General features: G+C 41.3%; 1 protein-coding gene across 1 annotated transcript in view; it reads right to left on the bottom strand.

Moving 5' to 3' along the window:
- Nucleotides 1–5,514: 5,514 nt before the first annotated feature.
- LOC119961985 (grancalcin-like) overlaps nt 5,515–25,145 on the bottom strand; it is a 55,855-nt gene continuing 36,224 nt past the window's right edge. Inside the window, exons 3-8 of the mRNA XM_038789676.1 lie at nt 18,145–18,214; nt 14,862–14,905; nt 11,673–11,820; nt 7,603–7,716; nt 6,511–6,569; nt 5,515–6,094 (exon numbers count right to left, since the gene is read on the bottom strand). Of these exons, the coding sequence (XP_038645604.1) occupies nt 6,068–6,094; nt 6,511–6,569; nt 7,603–7,716; nt 11,673–11,820; nt 14,862–14,905; nt 18,145–18,214 (462 nt within the window). The 3' untranslated portion in view covers nt 5,515–6,067. The remainder of the gene's footprint in view (nt 6,095–6,510; nt 6,570–7,602; nt 7,717–11,672; nt 11,821–14,861; nt 14,906–18,144; nt 18,215–25,145) is intronic.

Genomic DNA, 25,145 nt, shown 5'->3' with positions numbered 1-25,145 from the left:
ATAGTTAGAGGTACCGTTTTTTTGTGTTGTAATGCATGTCCCTGTTGTGACATAGCGCCACTTAGAATTGTCAGTTAAAATTTTCTTGCATAGTTATGATCAGTGTAGAGGCCAAGGAAGAGTGCTCGCTGGGTCAGGGAGTGAAGACGACGCAGTTATGTGATCCTTCACGCTTCGCATTAGAGATCACAAGGAGGGAGTGTAGCCACCTGGGTTGGCCACTTCCCGACTTTAAAATGGAGACTTGCTAAGAATGCAGGGAGAAATGGACAGGCACAGGGAAGCAAGCAGATGCAAAGCTTCCTGTGTATTAGAACGTGCAGAAACCCAGACAGCACTGAAACTAACAACCACCTACATATTGATGAGCGATCTGCGGGAACAATTGGAAACATTTAAGATAATCGAGGCCAAGCCAGACTCCTCGGCGCCAGCGGGAGCCAAGACAAAGTAAGGCCAACGGACATATAGGAACCGCCCAGCGATCAGGGAACAGCTCCAGTATTGGGGAAATCAAATCAATTGATTGGAACATGGTCCAATCAATTGGAACCAGGTACAGGGTCTGCCCAAAAGGGCACAAAGCCCCTGGGGACTATAAAATAGAGTCCCCAAGTTCAATTTGTTCTCAAAGAGCTTGACCGTGACTCTCAGCTCGGAGAGACTTGCCTAGCAGCTGCACCAACCAAGTGTCCAGTCAACGCACGCGACGAGATAGGCACTCCTAACCATTAGTCCATACCAGCTGGAAGCCTGCAGACTCAGAATCGAACAAAAGGCTATTTGTTCCCCCTGACCTGGTGGGCCAGTTTCCAAAGCTAAGTATTGGCCTTTTAGTGTTGGAGATCGTCCAGTGAGTAGTATTTTATGCATGAGTAGCGATTGACTGTGTATATAATAAATGTGTTTTGATTTGAGACTTACTAACTGGTGTATTGAGTTATTGATCAGCACTTGAACTTGAACCTCATGGTGGTAGGATACCTGGCGACTCTAGAGCAAGCTGATTAAACAGAGCAAATTAAGTAAAGCACAATTAGCAACAATGTGATGCAGGGTTGGGGGGGTGGGAGGGGGGTGTTCGGCCGTTCTCCTGGTTGGGGGGGGGGGGGGTAGGGTTGGTGCCAGTGGCACAGTGTTGCCTACTCACCCTGAGGAGGTTGTGCAGTTTTTTCTGGCATTGCTGGCCCGTCCGAATGGTGTTGCCCAAGGCCTCTGCCACCTGCGCCCAGGCACGGCAAATGGCAGTGGCTGGCAGCCTCCTTCCCAGGCCAGGATAAAGGGTCAGCCTCCTCTCCTCCATGGTGTCCAAGAGAGTGTCGAGCTCTGCGTCCGCAAACCTTGGCGTCGCTCTCCTTACTGCCATCTTGTTCGCTGCGGAGAGTGCAGTGTGTATATGCAGCTACAACCTGTCAACCTTTTGAGCACTGCGAAATCGGCAAATCCTCATTAGAATTGATAGTGTTCCACATATCACCAGTGCTAGCCCTTTAGCAATAGCGGAATCAGTGCAGGTGTGGTGCCAGTTTTTGTGTCATGAAAGTCCACAAATTCTGTATTGGCGTCAACACTTAAGTCTCAGAAACAGAGAACCCCGGCCACTATTTTTGAATTCCTTCACCAAAATAATCTCCCTAAGGTTATCACAAATTCAGTTCCACTTCATCGACGAATCGAATACCATTCCCTTTTCCCTGGAAAATTCTATATCAGGCTGGCCTATTCTCTTCCTCAAATATCTAAATTTCAGGTTAAAGGCCTCTGGCACCAACCTGCAAATGTGGAGTTAAGTGACCTTTACTTTCTCGCAATCTGAAGAATACAGTGCTGTAAGAGACGAGAAAAGTACATCTCCAAAGCCTTCCCTACCCAAATACTTTATAGAAACAGAGTCTACTGTTTGGACAAATTCAGATTTGTGGGCGTTTTCTCACTGCAACAAGGGGCAGTCTCACCGAGTCAGCTTCAATTCTTTAGTCAACTCAAAACTAGGTAATCAGAACATTCCATTTCAATTTTTTTCCATCTCTTTCTGGCATCCGCACATGCTGTAATCCAATGTTGCTATCAGACATTGCAGGGCTTATGCAGTGGTGCAAACAGTGGATATTTACCCACAGTTCCCCACTAAGAATGCCATAAAACTGGGATTGGTGCATGGAGGAGTAAAATATATATTTTAAAGTGATAATTGATGTCAAAAACCTCTTTTGCCCACAAAATGTAAACATGTGGAATCTCAATTGGCATTGGAGATTATTTATATGGGTTACGATTCTTAATCCCATGTCTTTTTCAACCTTTATTCTTTCTGTGCATACCATCTCCTATATACTATCTGATTTTGACACTGCATAGCTGAACATTATTCTCCAAACTGATTTGTTAAAGAACTTATGTCTTGCCCAGCTCATAGCTGTCATTTTCTGCAGAGGGCACCACTGGATCAGAGCAAGTCTCTGTTCTAATCTGTGCCATTGATTTGCAAAATCCAGCCCAGCAAATTATAGCAACAGTGCTATTGGTGTCTTCTACTTACATTTTTGATATAGCATGTTGGCTATCAGCCATTACAGAGATGACAGTTTGGAGTTTCTGCTCATCTATGGTTACATCTGTTAAAGCTTGGTCTTCCAGATTATTATCCACAATACTCAAACTAATGTGGGATTGAACTGTTTGGATTACTTAAGAACCTTGACCAGATGGATTCAATAGATAAGTCACATTTGGAGGGTGCCTGCATATGCAAAAACCTTCACTTGTAATTATAGCACCACATTATGTTTCATCCAATTTCACTTGTTTTATGGGACAGATCTTTACAATGAATGAGTCCATGGTATCTTAATAAAAACTTTAAAATAAACTATAAAAACTCAGTTAAGCAATTAAAAACACCAAAAAAATGGTTTATCAAAAAAACATACAAGATTTCCATTGTTACAAACCTATCATGGAGTACAGAAAAAAATTAAATCTATCAAAGAACCAAGAGTTTGTGTTCCTGATCTGAGTAATTTCTATCATCATACCCCCACTTGACTCAAAAACCAATAAGCCAACTATCCTCAGTATATACCAACGACTAGTGATGTCAACAACTGCTTGCATCACAGAATTTCCCTTGCAATCTGTAAATGTGAAGCGCAAGCTCTTTCATGATTGGAGATAAATTGAAATCTCTTCTTCCATAGTGAGTCAACTAATTTGTCAGCCATATTGTTTCCTCTGCTTTGTATCCAATGTCAACTCCAGCCTCTCCTTTTTCAACAAAAAAAGCCTCAAACTAACAAGATTGAGTTGATGCTATAAAGTCATTGGCAGAATCAACTTTGCCTTAAGGACCTGGAAATTGTAGAAGCCCAGATGGTATCTTTCAACGCAGATCCCCAATCTTCTCAGCTGCTGTGGAACATAATTGGGCCTTCATTTTTTATGAGCCATGCCTTGGATTGTTTTTTTGATGTGAAGTAAGTTGCAGGTTTTTTAAAAACCAAATTTCTCCCTTTCTCATTAACATATCAGCTGAGGCACACTCACCTGAGTCAGAAGGTTATGTGTTCAAGTCCCATTTAGAAACTTAAGACATAAACTTAGCAGAACAGAAGGGATTGACAAACCATCATGTGCCCCATTTGGATGAGATGTTAAACAAATGCCCTGTCTGCTTCCTCAGGTAGAAATATCCTATCCAAGTGGCCTGGTCAAAATTATCCCTCAATCAACATAGTAAAGCAGATATGGTCATTAACCCAACATTCCTGGAAGTTTCTGGTGTACAAATTGGATGCCACATTTCTTATAATTCAACAGTGATTACAATTAAAAAGTATGCCATTAGCTATAAAGCACTATGGTAAATCCTGAAAATGGATAAACCAGTAATCAGATTCAATTAATACAACTAAATTTTGATAGGGAGAGGTTAAGGGAAAAACACATCCTGTGGGATTCTCCATCAGCAGGATCCTCTGTCCCGACGACAGTGCACTCACAGCTGCGCGTCTCCCAACAGCATGGTGTGGCCTACAGTGGAAAACCCCATTGGCTGGTTCCAGGAATAGAGAATCCCATTGCAAGCGGGGGTGTGCCGCACTGGAAAACAGAGCTGGTGGGACAGAAAATCCGGCCCATCATATTCAAGCCTGATTCACATGCTTGCATTGAACAGGGGTCACTATATTATAGCTTTCTGTCCCAAGACAGTTGCTGTTGCCCCAACTACAATAAAGGGGTTTGTTTAGCTCCGTGGTCTAGCAGCTAGTTTGCGATGCAGAACAAGGCCAGCAGCGCGGGTTCAATTCCCGTACCAGCTTACCCGAACAGGCGCCGGAATGTGGCGACCAGGGGCCTTTCACAGTAGCTTCATACTCGTGACAATAAAAGGTTATTATTATTAAAATAATTCAGCTTTGACTGAAAATCTAATGTGGGACTAGCCTACATTATGTGGCTCATAATTCCTTTGCCAACTGAGTTCTCAAAGGCATCTCAAAGTTTACTTTTTAAAATAAACTGGTCAATTTTTTTTAAAAAAGCCATTCTTGCCTGAAGAGTTAGGTTCAAGCCATTAAAGTGGTCTAAAGCAAACCATCTGGTAAGTTTGAATGTTTGGATTTGTCTTCTAGCAATTACATATCAGTTGTCTTTGTAGGCAAGAATCCAAATAAGTATATAGATTTTATAAATGGACCTCAGCAGAGAGCTTGATAGTAAAAATTGCACTCAAGGCAGTCACCCTCTATGAGCTGGTATTATCTACATGTAGATCAGAGCTACAACCGTAATAAAAGTTCAATGTGAAACTTGAAAGACAACATTATTAAACCTTACAGGACTTTGTGAAAGCAACCATTAAAAACTATAAAACATTATAATAACACTTTAGAATTTATTTTCCTTCTTGTATGATGAAGGGATATTATGAATGGTATGTGGGGAAAAATGAAGTGAGATTTAACATATGGTTCTGCATACATACAATGTTGAAGAAAAATATTCTACCAAAATGATGTGAATATGAAAAAAAACTCAAAACACAAGATGTACAGGTGCAAAGACCTTGCACTTCCAGTTGGATGATTATTCACTTGGATATCATAGCGAAGACAAGATTATTTGGATGGAATCATGTCAGCTCTCTACACTCTGAAAGTAGAGCATCCTATGAATAAGATTACAGGTGATGCCAACATAGTGTGGTCATACAACTTGAAAGAGTGCGTGAGGGCCTACAATTAGACATTCTGAATTCTTCCTGTGTACCCGTACAGGTGCCGGAGTGTGGCGACTGGGGGGGTTTTCACAGTAACTTCATTTGCAGTGTTAAAGTAAGCCTACTTGTGACAATAATAAAGATTGTTACTATATTTTTAATACTAAAAACATAGTTGGACAAAGGGCAGGGAGGATTTTTTTTTTTTCTGAAATGGCTTTGGGCACAATATATTTGTCTAATATAGATAGTGAGGCATTAAATTTCTTTTTTCACACAAAGACACTTTATCTAAAAACATTTGTCACTAGTTTTTATTTTATTCCATTGACAATTGTATATCCAGCATTAACCAGAAAGTAAAAGATTTTTATTACATGGTGAAAAAGCAGTATGAAAACGTGAAAAAAATATAATCTTTTAAAAAATTGCAAATGGAAATGCTAGTCAAATGCAAAGTGATGTTTGGTTCACAAAAATGTGATTATTCATATTAACCTCATTACATCATACGTTACAATAGGCTAAAAACCTAAACATTTGTATTAAACTACACAAAGTTCCAAGAGGCACAATTTCAGCAAAGCCATTTACCTGTAAATCAAAATTATGCAAGCTATGAAAGAAATAAGCATTTTGGCAAGTGACAGCATAACAAATTGTGTACACATCATAAAATCCAATTTCCTTTTTTATTTTACACAATAAAAAAAGAAAAAAAATATACAAAACCACTAGACATGTATGCAGTTTGAGCAGGTTTGATTTATCCTCAAAGCAATATAAATCACTGGTTTCAATCAATCAGTCATCAGCGACCAGTCTTTGCATAATGATGCAATGTTGCACTCAAATGGACATGGTGCATTGGATAAACTATAAGAAAAAGTAGTGAGGCAGAATGAAAAGGTTAATATTGCAATTGCTGAACTACTGATAAACAATAAAGCTTATAAAACAAATCAATCTATATCTGTCTAAATGTTTCACGACTGTGATTCAAACAAACCTAAAAGTGTAATTTCTTATGCGCATTACAGTTTTAATGAATAGATGGTAAAATGAAGGTAGAAGGTACCGGCTTATACTTGGTATTAGTAAAACTGTAATATTTAACCAGAGAATACATTACCCTAAAAACCCTTTAAAATAAAATCACAATAAATCATTTTAGCCTAAGCATCTCAAAATTTAAAACAAATTCTACCCCACCAATATCAACGTTTGTGAGCAATTGCCACTGCAGTTGTAAACAAATAATTTTAACGCTACGATATGGACTTTAGACTTACATCATCATAGCCAAAGTTCACGTATCCTTGCTGCAGACTATCTCTTCGTCTGAAAGCATCTGTAAAAAAAAAAACTCTTGGTTGAGTAAGTGTGTTTCAAATCACCAGCCCAAATGTAATAAAAATTTAAATTACTGCACCATCCCCATAACCCAGCCTTCCTGATGGTATAATCAAACAAAATGTGTAGTGCAGTGTCCTACTATACAGGCTAGGAAGATCCCTGACAAGCTAGCATTTAGCCAAGGGAGTTCTGAAGTTACTATATAATTAGGCTTACTGTCATATGGAAAAAAAACAAGAAATCAATGAATCAAGGTCCCCACTGCGAAAGACAATTGCATCGCATAGTTACAGTTTCATCAACAACAGCCAGATGTCTGAATAGAGGTATATTTGTAACCCGTATAAGAGTATACAGGTATCATTGAAAGGAACTTTGCAAAAAAAAAAAAGCAAAGCATAATATCATAAACTAGTAAATCACAGGTAATACTGGCCAACCAAATGAAAACTGAAAAGGCCTTCAATGCACTCCCAGAAAACCACAAGGCATACACATCCTTAAGGTCTAGTCATACATGGGCCAGACCCAGGATTCATCTGTTAGAATGGAGCAGGTTAGCAATCTTATCCTTCTTCGGGAAATTTGTCAAAGAGTTTGAATAAAATTCAGTTGGAAAAGATCTATGCAAACCAGGAGCCTTTAAACTATGGAATGTAAACGCTTTTATGATTAAAGTATTGTTATAGTTGTTAAAGGCAGTGCCATTAAATGTGGATTATCTTATAAAATAATAAGTGTAGCCCGTGGTCATTGCCTGTACCAAGATTTTGATTACAATCTTCATCCACAAAAGGCACAAATTCAATGCCATGCTAATCTGCATGATAGGTAGACTATTCTGATAATCAAGGTTAGAAACAATTCAACATACCAAGCTAATTAGTTTGTTCTCTTCCACCCCAAATAAATTTAAGCAGTGTTGATGCTATGTAAAATGCATTAGTAAATGTTTCTGAACTAAATTCTTCAGCATTTAGTACAATCTGTCCTCCAAAATAGTACAGTACATTTAAGATAAAGCATACCTGTAACTGCTCTTAATTTTACACAGCAGGCAACGTAGTCATCAAAGTAAGTCTTGCCATCCTTACAGTAACGCTTTATAATACCAGTTATAGCTTGAGCACTCAATCGATATCCTAGAAACACCAAAAGTAACATTTTTGAAACAAATGACAGTAACAGCATGTTCTTAGTCAGATTTAGAATATTTTATAAAACCTAGATGATATAAACAAAACATAGCACCTACTGCACAAAGTGAACCCCTTTAGATGAATAGCAATTCAAGGCTCCATGGGTCAGATAGATTTTTTTTGAAATTTCAACTTAAGCACCATGATGGTAAAATCATAATACTCTAATAGTCTCACCCAGATGGCAAGTAACTTACTTTACACTACCAAATTAAAATAAATTAGCTAGTACTGTTGCATCAGAGGGCCGCAAGCTACATTTTCTGGTGAGGACTTGAGAAAATGCAGCCTGAAACCCTCAGCAGCTACAAATTTCAAATTATTTCAGTTGTTCGGGATTAATAAGGGTTTCTAATTACTCCCGTTAGCAGTTTCATTACTGCAGCAAGAACTGAAATCTTACAAATTCCTCAAAATACTGATCAGGATCCTCTAACAGTCAATTTTTCTGTAATGTTTTAGATTTGCATGTGGGAACCTGCATTGTCTTCCAATTGGCTGTCCAAAATTCCAAGAGAGAAGCTTCCTGGCCAAATTTCAGGTTTAATGTTGAAACTAACCCTCACAGCAATGAGACACAACTTGGATACTCCCGAGTGACTCAGCACAGGAAATACTGCCATAAACAGCAAAGCAGCAAATGATGAACACCGCAAGTGTTTGACAGGCATTATGAAATTATTCATAAATTCAACTACTTTCATCTCCTCAGCAAACACTTTCTAACAGAAAGGTGAGCAATGTAAAAGGAGCTATAAACAAAGGAGCAAAAGATCAGAATTAAAAATGATCTAATCTTTGCAGATTTTGTGAAGAATTTAGAGCTTAAGTGGTGTCCAATAAACTAGGTCATTTTATTTACAACCCGTGGTAACATGGACCATTTCCATAAAATCTCAGAATGTCACTAGAGTAACAATGTGTAAAACCTTAGAGAAATTAAAGTTCTTTTAGTTTAAACTACAACAATTGATACTGTCCAACAGTCCAAATTTACACCATTTGCTAACAATTAATTTTGTTGAGTAAATGCAAAAATGTGATATTGCTCAAGGAAAGTGGAACTACCTCAATTACCTTTATGCTCAACTATGCACTCTCCTTTTATGAAGTGTGACTTAAGACTCATTCTCTTGGTTATTCCACTCAGTCAGTAATATTCTTGAACACCAATGCAGGTGGTTGGTGAAATTCTGCCAGAAGTCAGAGTTTTAATATTACTAGTTGATCTCCCATGGCGTTACGCACGTTAAGTCAGCGAATTTGGTCTCTCTCTTACCAGTCTCTGTTGTCTTTGTGTTGCTGTTTCTGTGTTTCTCCTCATCTCTCTAGTTCTCTTCTGCCTCTACATTTTTGTTTTTTCACTCTCCATCCTCTTCTGTTTGTCCTTTTTCTTTCCTTTCATGCGAGAGATAGTGGGTGGTATGGAATAGCATGGTGGGAAAAGAAGCATCAGAGGGCCACAAGCTACATTTTCTGGTGAGGACTTGAGAAAATGTAGCCTGAAGCCCTCAGCAGCTCCCTTCCCATATCCTCCCCCGTTACTCATGCTTTCTGCTAACCATTGGCTCCCACGTTACCATCTACCCATTTGCTTTCTTGCTACAGCCTTCCTTTTAAACTACCTGCTCAAAACTTGCATGTCATCCCCATCCTTTCTCTATTGTCATGTTATATTTAACCCCCCATCTTACATACCCATTTAATGTCTCCAAAGGAGTGGGTGGCAAGTGGTTCCTTCACCTTCTTTCCCATTTCCTTCAAAGACTTTGCTTCAATACTTTTTTAAAAAAATACTTGGATTAAGAAATCAGATTAGAACAACGAACGGTTCGTTATGTTTTCTAAAATTGAGAACAAGAAGCAAAAGCTAATGTATTCTCAATATAGTCAGTATTTTTCTCATGCACATAACCTGAATATAAACATTACCTGAATGAAACCTTTGAAATTTGCCCTCCAGCTTTTCTTCAAATAGTTTCTGCTCAGTTACCTTACAAAGTTACTGGTAGCTAAAATTACTCTGCATTTCAGAGCCTGAAAAGTACTAAATGAATCTTGGGAAAGTGAACACATCACTTACGCTCAAGCAGCTCAAGAAGAATTTAACTAACAATGGGCCAAAATAGTAAACACAGGCCTAGGCTTTTTCAAAAAAAGGCCTTCAATTTACAAACACAAGACATTAAAAATCACAAAAAGGGTATTAATGCATATGTTACTAAATTTACCTTTTTGCTTAAACCTTACTTTTGATGCAGAAATTGTTTCTGTAAATTGGCAGTCAAAATTCTTTTCAGAAAACAATTTGCGATTTGTAGGAGGAAAAAATACATCAACACATGGTGTTGTTATAGGAAGTACAAGAAATTTTCAATGATAATCTTATTTCTTATTAGATTACCACCTACAGGATTCCAGGGAACTTCAGGTAGGCGTGGCATTTTTACACTGCAAACCTTAGTTGAACTTTTCAATGGAGGGAGCAAACAACGCAAGAATTAGTCCATGGGAACAATGTAATTGAAAATGCTGAAATCATTAGCTTAGGTAATCTTTTATTTGTCCCTTGAGTGAAGCTTTCTTTCTATATTGTTGCTATCCAGGAAACAACCAGTCAAAAACAATTATATTGGTATGAATAGCATGATAAAGCACCTACTAAATGTCCAATTTTCAGTATATGCTCAGCAGATCTTCCAACTGGAGACTGAATTAAGGGTGGCACGGTGGTTAGCACTACTGCCTCACAGAACCAGAGACTCTGGTTCAATTACAAATTTGGGTGACTGTCTATGTGACATTTATACTCCTGATGGAGTGAAAAGCCAGCGTAGGTTTCCTCCGGATGCTCCGGTTTCCTGCCAGTCTAAAATGTGCAGGTTAGCTTTGTTGGCCTTGCTAAAATTGTCCCCTTAGTGTCCAAAGATGTGTAGGTTAGGTGGGGTTATGGGGATAGGGTAGGGGCTTGGGCCCAGGTGGGATGCTCTTTCAGAGGGTTGGTGCAGACTCGGATGGACTGAATGGCCTCCTTCTGCACTGATGGGATGCTATTCTGTAATATGAATTCCATTAGTGAGCAGTGACCTATTTGAGGCTGGCTTCCTTCAGGATTTCATTCTTGCTCGACAAAGGGCAAAATAAATTACATTACACAGCCTTCTGAAAGATATTAACATGCGTTCATATTTTTAACACAAATTGGTCCCTTCAAATCATTTTTGAATCACCATTGAGTGTTTGAGTTGTCCAGGATAAAGATTTCAACAAAAATTATGTTTTAAACATTTAATTCCGGTCTACCAATTTAAAGAACCAAAGTATTTATTTTCCAAGAGCAGAACCATGGGAGATCACCTAGCACAAATCATTAATTGTTACAAATCCATATAATCAAGTGACTTCACATCAAGTTTCAACAAGTATGTTAAGCATTCCAGTGCTTTAACAAGGCTTCCTTCAAATTAGAGCTTTAATTCCTGGTACACTTTGTATAATTGTTTCATAGATTAAACAAACTTTTGACCTCTTATCCAATTTCCTATCCATCCCCCATTTCTTAAAAACTGGATCTGGATCTCACTTCTACCAATCATGGTTTAAAATTCACAAGTTTTGTTCCAAAACTTTAAAAACATGAAAAAAATGTATTCAGGCAAACTAAATTACTCTAGTCAGAAAAGACTGTTAGCAGGATTTTTATAATTAGGATAAAATTGTTACCATTGTAACAACTTAACTATTTGAACTTAACTATTTGAAATAGTTAAGAATGCAAGCAGGAAGCTTACATTAAATTGCAGCTAATAATTCCACGGTAATATATTTGTACACACATCAAGGGCTTCAAAAAATGTTTTAAGTTTTAAAAAAAGCATAAGGTGAGATTTACTACTTACCCATTGATGTAATAGCCTGACCAAGCTCAAGTGGTTCTACCGTCCCACTTCTATCTTGATCATACATCATGAAGTTCTGTTTCCATCCATTTAGTGCTGCCCACAGCTCCTTAAATTCATTAAAGCCCATCTTCCCAGTCATATCTCTCTGAAATGCTCCAGTCAAGAATTATGCTTGTTGCTGTTGGTCTGCATACAGTAAATGCTTCAGATCTAAGTTTTAGCCAAAATTAGCAAACACTTCAAATAACGCAATATTAAACTGCATACAGCTTTTTTCAAAAACATTTAAAAATTCTTCCACAGGGTGTGGATGTCATTGACTAGGCCAGCATCTGCGTCCATTCCCAATTGCCCTCGAAGGTGGTGGTGAATCACCTTCTTGAACCACAGAAGGTAGGTACACCCACAATGCGGTTATGAAGGGAGTTCCAGGATTTTGACCTGGTGATGTAATGAAGGAATAACTATTTAGTTCCCAACTCAGGATGGTGTCTGGCTTGGAGAGGAACTTGCAAGTGATGCACATTCCCATGCGCCTGCTGCCCTGGTCTTTCAAGGTGGATGTCACAGGTTTGGAAGGTGCTGTAGAAGGATCCTTGCCGAGTTGCTGCAGTGCATCTTGTGAATGGTACACATTGCTGCCACTGTGCATCAGTGCTGGAGGGAGCGAACGTTTAAAGGTAGTGGATGGGGTACTGTTATCCTAGATGGTGTCAAGCTTCTAGAGTATCATTGGAGCTGCACTGGTTCAGGCAAGTGAGAGTATTTAATCACATTCCTGGCTTGTGCATTGCAGATGGATTGGTGATGATAGAGTGAAAGCAATGCACGAGGGTTCAAATTTTGGTGGAATGCCATTCTGCTGTTTCTTGTGACCCATAGCACTTCATGAATGTCCAGTTTAAAGCAGTTAGGTCTGTTCCAAATCTATCCCATTAGCACAGTGGTAGCATCACACAATCTGGCAGATGGTATCCTTGGTTTGAAAATGACCCGTTGGCTCGCATTCGATGGTGTTGTGGGCACTCCTACCAGGAGGACTATGCCAGTTGTGCTTTTCAATAGGATGGATATGGAGAGGTTTCCTCCTGTGGGAGAATCTAGAACCAGGGTCACTGTTTAAAAATAAGGGGTCTCCCCATTTAAAAGGGAGATGAGGCAAAATCTGCTCTCTGAAGGTCATGAGCCTTTGGAATTCTGCTTTCACTGCCTTTTTAAAAAGTGTGTCTTTGAATATTAAGGCAACGGTGGATAGATTCTTCGTGAGAAAGGTGGTAATGGGTTATTGGGGGTAGGTGGGATGCAGATTTGAGGTGACCATCAGATAAGCCATGATCTCATTAATTGGCGGAGCAGGCTAGAGTGGCTAAATGCCTTACCCCTGCTCCAATTTATATGATCAGTACTTGGCCAGCTCAGCCAGTAGTGGTGCTACTCAACCACTCTTGACGTGGACATTGAAGTCCCCTACCCAGAGTACATGGTGTCCTTGCTACCCTCGGGTGTTTCTTCCAAGTGGTGTACAATATGAAGGAGTATTGATTTGTCAGCTGAGGGAGGTTAGTAAGTGGTAATGAGACGACATTTTCCTGGCCCATGCGTGATCTGACAGCATGAGATTATGAAATCCAGAATCAACAATGACCACACCGCCTGACTGCATCCCAATGACAACACGCCTGGTGGATCTGTCCTGCTGGCGAAACAGGACTTGTGCAGAATGGAGATGGGATAGTCTGTGACATTAGCTGTGCGATTCTGAGAGTACAATTGTGTCAGGCTGTTATTTGACTAATTTGTGGGGCAGCTCTACGAATTTTGGATTAAGTCCCCAGACGTTGGCAAGATGTACTATGCAGCATAAACTGGATGAAGTGAGTTTTTAAAATAGTGCACAAATCCAATTTTTAAGTCAAAGCTAGGTTTGTTTGATTCTGTTCCAAAGAGGATTTTTCAGTGGTTCGATACAACTGCTAAACCATTTCAGAGACCAATTAAGGATCAACCACATTGGTGTGGGCTGGAGTCGCATATAGGCCAGCCCAGGTCAAGGATGAAATACTTCCTTCCCTAAAGGACCAGTTTAGTTTTTGATGGAAATCTGCTCATTTCCCAGCTCAAAATTACTGGTAATAGTTTTTATTTCAGAATGATTTCAATTAATTGATTTGAGATTCCTCAGCTGCTGTGATAGGATTTCAACCAATGTCTCTGGATCTTCAATCCAGTAACATATGTTACTGATCTAAACAGTTATAGTTTTGGAGGAGCCCTGCATATGGCACTTGTGAAATAGAACTATTGAGGTGCTCTGGCAGAGATTTAGTTTCAGAGAATTTGACATGATGATGAAAGTGACTGAAATAATGTACGTATTCATTATCAGTGAAAGTAATAAAGTGCTGAAACATGCAGCTGATCTGGCAGCACCCGTGCAGAGAAACTCGGAGTTAACATTTTAGGTAATGATCTGCTCTGATAGAACCATAGAATTCCTATACTGCAGAAGGTGGCATTTGGTCCATCGAGTATGCACCAATCCTCCAAAAAGTAGTATCCAATTATTTATTTCCAATTAAGGGGTAAGTTAGCGTGGCCAATCCACCTACCCTGCACATCTTTTTGGGTTGTGGGGCGAGGCCTATGCAGATACAGTGAGAACGTGCAAACTCCAGACGACAGTGACCCGGGCCAGGATCAAATCCGGATCCTCGGCGTCATGAGGCAGCAGTTCTAACCACCGTGCCACCCTCAATCCCCCTAACCTGCACATCTTTGGACTGTGGGAGGAAACCAGAGCACCCTGAAGAAGCCCACGCAGACACAGGGAGAAAGTGCAAACTCCACACCGACAGTCCCAATCCGGAAATTGAACCCAGGCCCCATGGCGCTGTGAGGCAGCAGTGCTAATCACTGTCACTCTGCCGAAAGGACATCAACCACAAGCATGAACTCTTTCTCTCGTCAGATGCTGCCTGACCTGTTGAGTGTTTCCAGGAATTTTAGTTCCAGCATCTATCGCGTTTTGTTTGTATACATACTAATTATACCCACTTTCACAAATTAAATCCTCTGCAATTTAAATACGAAAAAAGACACCTGAAATACTATATAACAGGAGTTGTATAAGCAACTAAAGATAAATATTCCTGTATTGCACCAACACATCAACAGTTATTAGGATACATCCAGCATGGCTATCATGACTCTGCAGGTCTCCAAACTAAAGGCTGAAAACAAGATAAAATAATTAGTTGGCATGTAAATAAAAGTTCTCTGTAAAAACAGGAATGCATGCATTTCACAGGTTAACTTGGCCATGTTTGTATTGTTCATAGAAATTAGAAATGAGAGACAGCCAAAGTTCACGACATTTTTCTTTTGCAATTAAAAAGTTGACAAAATTGAGACAAGTTACATATTACTGAAAAAAAGGACACCTGTTGAAGCTTTGCATCTTGCATTCAACAGGAATTCACAAGAATACAAGGGAAAATAACAATTTTGGACTAAGAATAGTGCTGATTGGTTGGCAAGTGAATCGACTGGCAGAGGCGTTGCTATGGAGAATGCACCAGTTGAACTATCAGCACTCTCTTCTCACAGTATAAATGTATTGTTTTCCCTTGCATTGTGTTCTTGCGAATCGTCTTGATGAGTGAAAGACGAAAAGCTTCAACAAAATGTCTCATTTTGGTCGGCAAACGTTTTGTACAACTAAACAACTACAAGTTACATATTCTTAGATTAACAACAATCTTCCCTCCTACCACATTACAAGAATGAACTTGAAGTTGCATAATGGCCGCGATTATCCAGAAAGATTTCTAAGTGGTGCAGCGATCGTGAATTGCTGCGAGCTTCCCGGCACTCGACCCAGCGAGGGCTGCAATGCTATTCAACGTTAATTGGTCCACTTAACGAGGCCTCACTGACCTCTCCCCGCAAATGAAAGCTCGCCACCACCCCCCAACGAAGATCAAGCAGCACTTGCTCAGCCAACCCGAGCCAGTTCGCAACAATGGCGTTTAGGACACCAGCCCCAAGATTCGGCGACGCTGACCTGGGGGAGACTGCTAGATGCTGTGATGGCCAGGAGGCCGTCCTGTTCCCCCAGGGTTAGCCATTGGGCATCCAGTGATGCCTGGGACAAGGTGGCGAGCAGCTGTGAGCGCCAGGAGTGTGACCTTTGTCGATCCCCAACCCTTCCTTCAGACCTCTTCCCCCACCACTGTGAACCTAGTGAGGGGTCACAACGATGCTCGCTGTGTCTCCTCAGGAAAAGCTCTCCCATAAATCGCTGTGAGTGGGACCAGACTGGCGGAGGAGTGCCAGATTTAAGAATCCTCACCTCCTTCAAGGAGCGATCCCTGGAGGTATCCAGCGTGGCTCAGGACAGAGCGGCCATCTACACGGAGGCTGGTGGACGCCGCAGAGGTAAGGAACCACCAGGCTCCACCCGGGGAACTTGTCAAATGAGATGTTATTGCCTTACTGACCAAATGACCCATCCCTCACACGTGCTCCAGCCGACGGCGCTGACCCATTCCAGGCAGCACCCTCTCCAGCATCCCTGGAGTCACCTAGAGGAGAGCCAAGGATGCCACCATAATTTTTGCGGCACAGCTGTCATCCTCATCCTCCACTAGCGCACATACACACACCTCGGTGGTGAAATGTTAGTGGTCAGGCTTGTGGGGCACAATATAGTGAGCACCAAACTGCTGATGATGTACATCAGGTGGAGGCAGGAACCCCTCAGGTGAGACAGCAGTTGGAGGTCTGCTGGATCCCATGACCCAGTTAAACTAAAACAATCTTTATTGTCACAAGTACTGCGCTGTAATGTTCTATGTTCTAAGTAGGCTTACATTAACACTGCAATGAGGTTCCTGTGAAAAGCCCCCTTGTTGCCACATTCCGGCACCTGTTCGGTACACGGAGGGAGAATTCAGAATATCCAAATTACTGAACAGCACGTCTTTCGGGACTTGTGGGAGGAAACCGGAGCACCCGGAAGAAACCCATGCAGACACAGGGAGAACATGCAGACTCTGCATAGACAGTGACCCACCCGGGAATGGAACTTGGATCCTGGCGCGGTGAAGCAACAGTGCTAACCACTGTGCTATCATGCCGCCCAGCCTGATATCGAGCCTCTGGAACTGGATTAGCTGGAGCTGATGGGAGACGTTAGGGAGCGGCTGGAACATTCAGAGGGAGATGTCAGCGACACTCCAGCAGATCTATAGCCGCTTGGAGGAGTCCTGGAGGCTACGGGCACAAGAGATGTCGCCGGCAATGCGTGGCATCGAGGCCAACACTGCTACGGTGGCGACCGCAGTGGAGAGCCTGGTGAATGACATCGGCACCATTAGTGAAGCTGTCCAAGGTGTCGTGCAGTCGGTGACAGCCATGGCCGGGGATCTCGACAGAATGTACCAGGCGGACTTTGAGGTTCTGCGAGAAGTGCCCCACTCTCGGATGGGAATGGCTGCGGAGCTTGTCCCAGTTGCAAGTGGGCACTGAGGAGCATCGCTGAGGGCATCGATACAATTGTGCGGACCTGGGAGCAGCCAGGGCAGGCAGAGCCAGATGATGCAGGGGCAGCCTCAAACCAGCTGCCCGCCGTCCTATGGTAAACCCCAGGGCCCTATGGTTACTGACCGGGAGAAGGGGGGTGCTGGGTGGCAATCCGGATACATCCCATGGAGTGGCGGCGGTAGCAATCAACTTCCTTAAAGTTCCACCCTTCTGATGAGGCTGCATCTCACAGTCAGCACACGGGACAGGGCGGCACAGCTGTGCATGTGCCGTGGACAAGTACATATCGAAGGCCTAGGGACGAGGTAAGCAGCTAACTGCCTCCACCTCTGATGTGCATCCTAGGGAGACACCTAGACGTAGTAGCAGAGCTAGGGTGGCCAAGCACATAGAGGATCACCGAGGGCACCATCGGGAGAGGGGGAATTTATTGCACATTAAACGCCCTTGTACACAACCAGTATGATGCCTCTATCACTTTCTTCCACAATGCGGGCCACCCTCCAAAAATTGGCTTCAATCTCATAATTCAATGTTACATTTTACATCAAATTGAAACTAATTCTATTAACCCTAGTCTTCCCCCATTGTTAATCACTCCTATTATAGTTTAACCTATAATATCAAAGAAAATAAACATCTTTTTATCCTTCTGTTTCCTATCTACAATTTTGGAGATGGAAGATGGAAGTAACATTTAAAGCAAGATTGTTGTTGTACAGCATTGAAATATATAGACAAAATAGGACCAGGAAAATCACTGATTTTTAAAAAATAAATGTTGTGAAACAGGAAACGCTGCAAACAAACAAATAAGAATTCTCAATAGTGATCTCAAGAACAGACATTCTAACGAATACATTTAGTGCTACAAGGTTGTAAATAAGTATGGCCAATTGTAAACAGATCCAGAAGAATTGCTTACGTTTGTAAGTACCATGTATCCCAGACTGTGTTAAACATCTCTGCAGTTCCTCAGCATCCACTTCTCCATCCTGAAAAAGAGCTTATAAAGTAAGTTGATATAATAGGAGACAGAAGGAACGTGTCTAGCAGTACAGAAACGTTTCCAACAATTTTACATTTCATCTCAATATCTGACTTAACACCAAAATGTTGACAACATGCATACTGCAAATACCTCAACTGTTACAAAATGTGCAAGTACAAAAGCAATGAAAACATTCACATTTCAAACTTTAATAAATGTAGTTTGCAAGCTTCAGTTAAAGTTCAGCATATTCAAAATGATTAGTGTTTCCCTGCAGTCAAAAGATTGGTATAATAAAAAGTTAATGTGTTAGCAAGTGTACTTATTTGCTTTCATTGTTGAAATTAAGTTTCAACCACATTGAAAAAATGTTTTGGTTCAAACAATTTAAACCTAAAACTAGCTTAGTCAAAGAATGTAGAGTCAGGGGACAAGTGACAGAATAATAACAATAATAATAATCTTTGTTATTGTCACAAGTAGGCTTACATTAACACTGCAATGGAGTTACTATGAAAATCCCCTAGTCACCCACTCCGACGCCTATTCGGGGACACAGAGGGAGAATTCAGAATGTCCAAATCATCTAACAGCACGCCTTTTGGGACTTGTGAGAGGAAACCAGAGCACCCGAAGGAAACCCACGCACACACAGGGAGAACATGCAGACTTCGCAGACAGTGGCCCAAGCTGGGAATTGAACCTGGGACCCTGGCGCTATGAAGCAACGTATCTCTAGCTTTGACAGTCTGTCTTTGTTTCAGATTCCAGCATCCACAGTAATTTATTTTTATTTTAGCACCATTTTAAATATTCGCTTAGTTGCATTTTTCCATCCTTGAATATTCAAGCTATTTCAACAGTACGTAAACAATTCTGGCTGTTCGGGCAAAGTACTTGCATCATTTCAAGATTACAGCATGGACGCCAAACATGATCATCCTATTTCAGGATAATTTGGATTGCTTATGGGCTCACATGCCTCAATAATCATGGTCATCTTCCATGTTCATGCCCCAAGATTTCTGATGCGTTTTGGCAGTCAAATGATTGACCATGATGCAAAGTCCGAAAAGGTGGCCGTTTCTGCGAAGTGCAAACCACCGAATGTGAATCTGCATCCTAAAGAGAATGTGTATCACACTCAAAATGGAGCAGACCTATGTCACACAAGTATTAAAATAAAATTAACTAATTAACTTATTTTGAAAACAAATGGATTTGATTACTACTGAAAGTTGCTTCAAAGCATACTTTCCCTAGGAAAGAGCAGTTTAGAGCTTATACCCGTTTATAGAAAAAGCTATTACATTCCTATTACTAAAATACAAACCAATGCTTTACTTTTTGATGTGTTTTCCACTTCGAATAAGAGCTTTAAACCCCAGATGTTGACAAAGTGAAAAATTCTACAACACGTCACTCCTGGCCAAGCCAAGGCCTAGTAAACTTAAAGGCATGGTTGTAATGTGAGCTATATGTGAACCTCTTCCAGAGGCGGAACCCATTTTAAGTAACATTACTACTAAAAATATAGTTTACTATATTCAATGCTGGATGAAATAATCTAGCTGTTCGTGGAGTCCTGGTTCCAAAATGGTAGTCCTGGCACGGTATGGGAGAGATCAGATTAGAAAGACTTTAACAAACTGAACCAGACTGGTCTGATAAATTAAAACTCACTAATGCTTTGCCAAGACACTTTGTTCCATTAAGGTTTTTGTGATGTAAAATTATCTGTACAAAAACTTTCCCTTGACTGACTTGGTAATACATGTACAATTGTTAACCTAAACTTCATTTTACCAAGTGATGCAAGCTTTAGATTGTTTGCTAATCACACGAAGCGTTGCAGCAGCTATTCCTGAGCTCCAACAAAATGCCAGGACGCAATGGAGAGCAATTATATCATATGATACAAGGCATTCAAAAATTAAAGATTCTAAATCATACAGATTAAACTCCTGCAGACAACACCATTTCTACAACTTTGACCTGTCTCAAAAACATTAAGTTGAACGGTGGATTGTTCTGCCAGCCTCCTCTGATCAACCCAAGCTCCAGCCGCAGATCTGCATCACCAGTAGCATCTTCTCTTAACTGACATTTATCACCAGTACCACTTGCACTCAGAGAGAGGGGGAGGGGGGGGGGGGGGGAAATTAAATTGTGTATGGGGCTAGGAGGCACTTATATCAGTTATCCTATCTGAAAAAATGAAGTTAGGAACAGGTATTTCTATTTTCAGCAGCGATGTAGAATCAGATGCAAAAAAAAAACTATGTTCCTGAATTCCATTACTAGTTGTCACCAGTTTAATCTTATCTATTGGTTACAAGATTATTCTTTCCAAATCATACCTGTGCCAGAATAATTTTAGACTCAAAAGTTAAGCCAGAAATCTTGCATGTCAGAGATTCCAGATTTTGCCTGGGCAATTCACTTATGTACATGGCCATCCATTGCCCTTGCTCCTCCAATCTCTTCTCCTCTTACCAGGTTAATTTTCTCCATTTCTATAAATGGGTACATTTTAGCCCCAACGACAAATTAACTGCTGGTTTAAACCACTACTACACATCCCCTGAACATGCCAACTCTTTGCTCTGCTCATAAGAATTGCATCTTTCCTCAAAACACTGCTTCCAAATTCTTGGGCTTCTGTAGAAATCAATACTATACAGGGCTACACTGCAAGACTTTCTATTTTTAAGTAACTTTGATCAGCTTACCATCTTTCAACCACTACACCTGTGACTGGTCCACTATTCTGCTGGCTTTCCAGCTTGGTTCCTGGCAAAAGATTCAGTTAACTAGCCCCAAGTCAATCTCTCTGCCATTTCTAGATCGTATAGTCTGCATTTCGCGCGTCCTGAAAGCCGTCTTGGAGAATGCTTACCCGGAGATCGGAGGCCGAATGCCCTTGACTGCTGAAGTGTTCCCCGACTGGTAGGAAACATTCCTGCCTGGTGACTGTCGCGCGATGTCCGTTCATTCGTTGTCGCAGAATCTGCAGGGTCTCGCCAATGTACCACGCTTTGGGACATCCTTTCCTGCAGCATATGAGGTAGACAACGTTGGCCGAGTCGCACGAGTATGTACCGCGTACCTGGTGGGTGGTGTTCTCACGTGTAATGGTGGCATCCATGTCGATGATCTGGCGCGTCTTGCAGAGATTGCCATGGCAGGGTTGTGTGGTGTCATGGTCACTGTTCTGAAGGCTGGGTAGTTTGCTGCAAAAAATGGTTTGTTTGAGGTTGCGTGGTTGTTTGAAGGCAAGTAGTGGGGGTGTGGGGATGACCTTGGCAATATGTTCATCTTCATTGATGACATGTTGAAGGCTGTGAAGATGTCGTCGTAGTTTCTCCACTCCAGTCGGGGCACATTTCAGTGAAGGACATTCAGCCTCTAATCTCCGGGTAAGCGTTCTCCAAGGCGGCCTTCAGGACACGCGACAACGCAGAATCGCTGAGCAGAAACTTATAGCCAAGTTCCGCACACATGGAGTGCGGCCTCAGCTGGAACCTGGGATTCATGTCGCATTACATTCACCCCCCACCATCTGGCCTGGGTTTGCGAAATCCTACCAACTCTCCTTAGAACATACAGTGCAGAAGGAGGCCATTCGGCCCATCGAGTTTGCACCGACCCACTTAAGCCCTCACTTCCACCCTATCCCCAAAGCCCAATAACCCCATCTAACCTTTTTGGTCACTAAGGGCAATTTATCATGGCCAATCCACCTAACCTGCACATCTTTGGACTGTGGGAGGAAACTGGAGCACCCAGAAGAAACCCATGCAGACACGGGGAGAACGTGCAGACTCCGCACAGTCAGTCAGTGACCCAGCAGGGAATCGAACCTGGGGCCCTGGCGCTGTGAAGCCACAGTGCTATCCACTTGTGCTACCGGGCAGCCTGTGTTATACCAGAGTACATAACACATCAAGGCTCATGGGATTCGCATTGCCATGAAGATGGGCTATGTGAAAGAAGAGTCCAAAGCAAGCCATTGCTGTATTAATTTACAGAATTTAAAAGAGACCTTTGAAACTCACAGACACAAGTCAGTCTGCAAGAATCTGAGAGGAATAGAGCAGGAGATAGAGGCAGCTTGTCCTGCACCTTAAAGCAGAGAAAATGCTGACCCTTTTGTTTGCCACACAGAAGACGCAGAGGAGCTCATGCTCAGATTCCAGAGACCAAGTTCATGAGGATTTAAAGAAGGCTGGAAGATTTGCCTAGCTTTGGCTAGAGGGAATTAATCTCCAGTGTAACTCTCAAAATAGAAGTCAGTTCTGGGATTAGACGGTCTCTGTCTGGGAAAGGCAAAAGGAAGCAAGCCATCAGGAGCAGAAAATAGCTTTGGGCATGTTTTAGGAGAATGAATACACAGTGTAACATTTAACCATAGTGGGAGAGTCATGCCTATAAGTTGTCAAAAAAAATGTGTAGAGTCAATGTTACTTCCAGTTTGTTTTCAGTGAAGTCTTAAAACTTGAAACATTTTTGTGTCAGTCATTTTGAAAGTTATCAGCCTTTACAGAGGTTGTAACAGCTGCTTGGTGTTAAACTTAACCAATCCAATTATTTGAGATTTGTATTGCTGGTGTTTCTTCCTTAAAACTGACTGATAACAACTTGATAAATACTGGATGAATATGCTCTTTTGTCATTGGGCATTTTGGGATATAAATATACCTTTTCTGTGCTCAACCTTTGAGACTAAAAGATCAGGAAAGTTTGTTCTCTGGCTGCAATCCCAACAACAGCCAATAACACACAATGCACGTCACTAACATACATTGCAACATCTTAATTTCATTTGAAGTAAATCCCACTTCAATTGACAAACATACATATGTACCACAGCAAAAGCCTGCCACAACCAAATTATTCAAATCTATGCCTTAAAATTACATGTTAACTGTCTGATCCATATTTAAGTGTTTTTTAGCCTGGGGTTACCCCCATCTCTGGATCTGTAAATATTTAATCACCTGCTAATGCTTGCATTCTAAGCATTGTCTGGCATCTTTAAATTTGTCTATAAATGTGTTTCTGGAACATACCTCTTCATTCACCTGAGGAAGGAGCAGTGCTCCGAAAGCTAGTGTTTGAAACAAACATGTTGGACTTTAACCTGGTGTTCTAAGACTTCTTACTGTGCTCACCCAGTCTAACGCTGGCATCTCCACATCATGGCTACTTTTTCACCAACCTTCCTGGTCAACAAGCCTAATGTGGGCTGAACATGCCAACCTCTCTGCAGGCCCTGTGGGCCAGCAAATTGTTGCCCTTCACTGCATCTCTCTCCAGAATGTTGATTCGCTTGTGGATGAGGCACTTGCCATCCATGAGTATACTGCCGATGATTCCTTGACAGAAACCTTTCCCAAATGAAGCCCCCTTGCCTGTAAATACCTTCTACCATTTCCCCATTCAGACCGTGGCACTATCAGCATAGGTCTCATCATCCAATCACAGCTTGGTTTATTCTCCAAACTCTTATGGCACTTTTCTCTTCTTTTGAGCATCTCACGTGCCCAACTTCTCGCCTCTAATTTAAAATCCTCATTCTCTACTGTTCTCCTAAGGATGATGAAAACTTTCATAACTTCACTGATTTCCTTCTTCAGTACTTGCACCAAGGAACTTTTCAACCTCCATCTCAATTCATCATACGCTTGCTTAAAAGTTCCCTGTTAATGACATAAATTAAGGGCAAATATAAACTGACAGAGGGCATTCATTATTTGAATACATAAAAAAGAGACACTTATTGACACTGGGTAGGAGTAGAGCAAGGTGCTATACACTTGTAATGTTTTACTTTGTAAATACATCTAAACAGACTTCGGATCTCCACCTTCACCAAACGGCTGTTAGAAGTTTAATATGGTGACGGCAAATGGTTGCCCAAAGGTGCAAGTTGGAAGCCAAGAATCTTTTTCCCCCCCCCAGACAATCAGAGTAGCTTTTGTGAAGAATGGCAAAAAGCAAACATAAACCGTCAGGGTTTGATTACCCGCCAATGTTCTCAAAGTCTGAACCTTTTGACCAGTGGTGGAATGATGTGTATGTATTACATCCATACCAAAGAGGAAGCAAGGTATAGCCTGGGCATTGCCATCTCCCAGCAAAAATCTGGATGCCCATCAGTTGGATATTGAGGAAGGTTCGACTCTTCCACAATTCATGTATGTAATTGACTAGAATGATCTATTGGACGCCTTCAAGGCATGGCAAGACTTTGATAGAATTCAAAAGACAGATTTCATTGGAGGAACGCATATCCTGGGCTTTCAAGATTGTAGAAATTCAATCGAGATTCCTCATTCAGTTTTCACATTTAAGTTGCTGGACCATGCCAAGGTGTCGCATGTGAACAGGTTCCTGGTCTCAACTGGGGTCTGGTTCTCAGAAACAGAATCCCTTTGATCAGATGTCTGCTGCCTTAAAAAACATTATCCTTGGGGAGATAGTAATTTCCAATAGCTTTAATGAAGCAAATGGGGCATTTCATGATGGCAAAAAGAACAGAAGATTAATAATTGTGGCCTTTTGAGATATAGGCATCAGTGGAAAAGAACAGTTACAGACAGATGGAATGAGCATGACTGATCTGGATTCTACAGCAGACAACAAAGCAACAATAGTAGGCAACTGAACCCCAGGAATATAGAGGGAACATTTAACAGGTGCTTCAAGTGCGACTCAAAATGTGATGAACTACACAAAGTGGAAAAGCAGAGTTCTCCAGTGACGCAAGACACAGAATTCAGAAGGCTGAACACACGTAGGATGGGGCTACCACATCCAACTGCATTGAGTGTGGACTTGTGTGACATTTGTTCCAAAAAGGTCCAGTGAATGGAGAGAGGCGACTATTGTGGAACAGGAAAACCAACTGAAAAGTTCAAGTATTCATCAAA

This window comes from Scyliorhinus canicula, chromosome 2, assembly GCF_902713615.1.
Source record: "Scyliorhinus canicula chromosome 2, sScyCan1.1, whole genome shotgun sequence".
NCBI lineage: Eukaryota > Metazoa > Chordata > Chondrichthyes > Carcharhiniformes > Scyliorhinidae > Scyliorhinus > Scyliorhinus canicula.
Note: the sequence above shows the minus strand (reverse complement) of the source record. Positions and strands in the feature narration are given on the sequence as shown.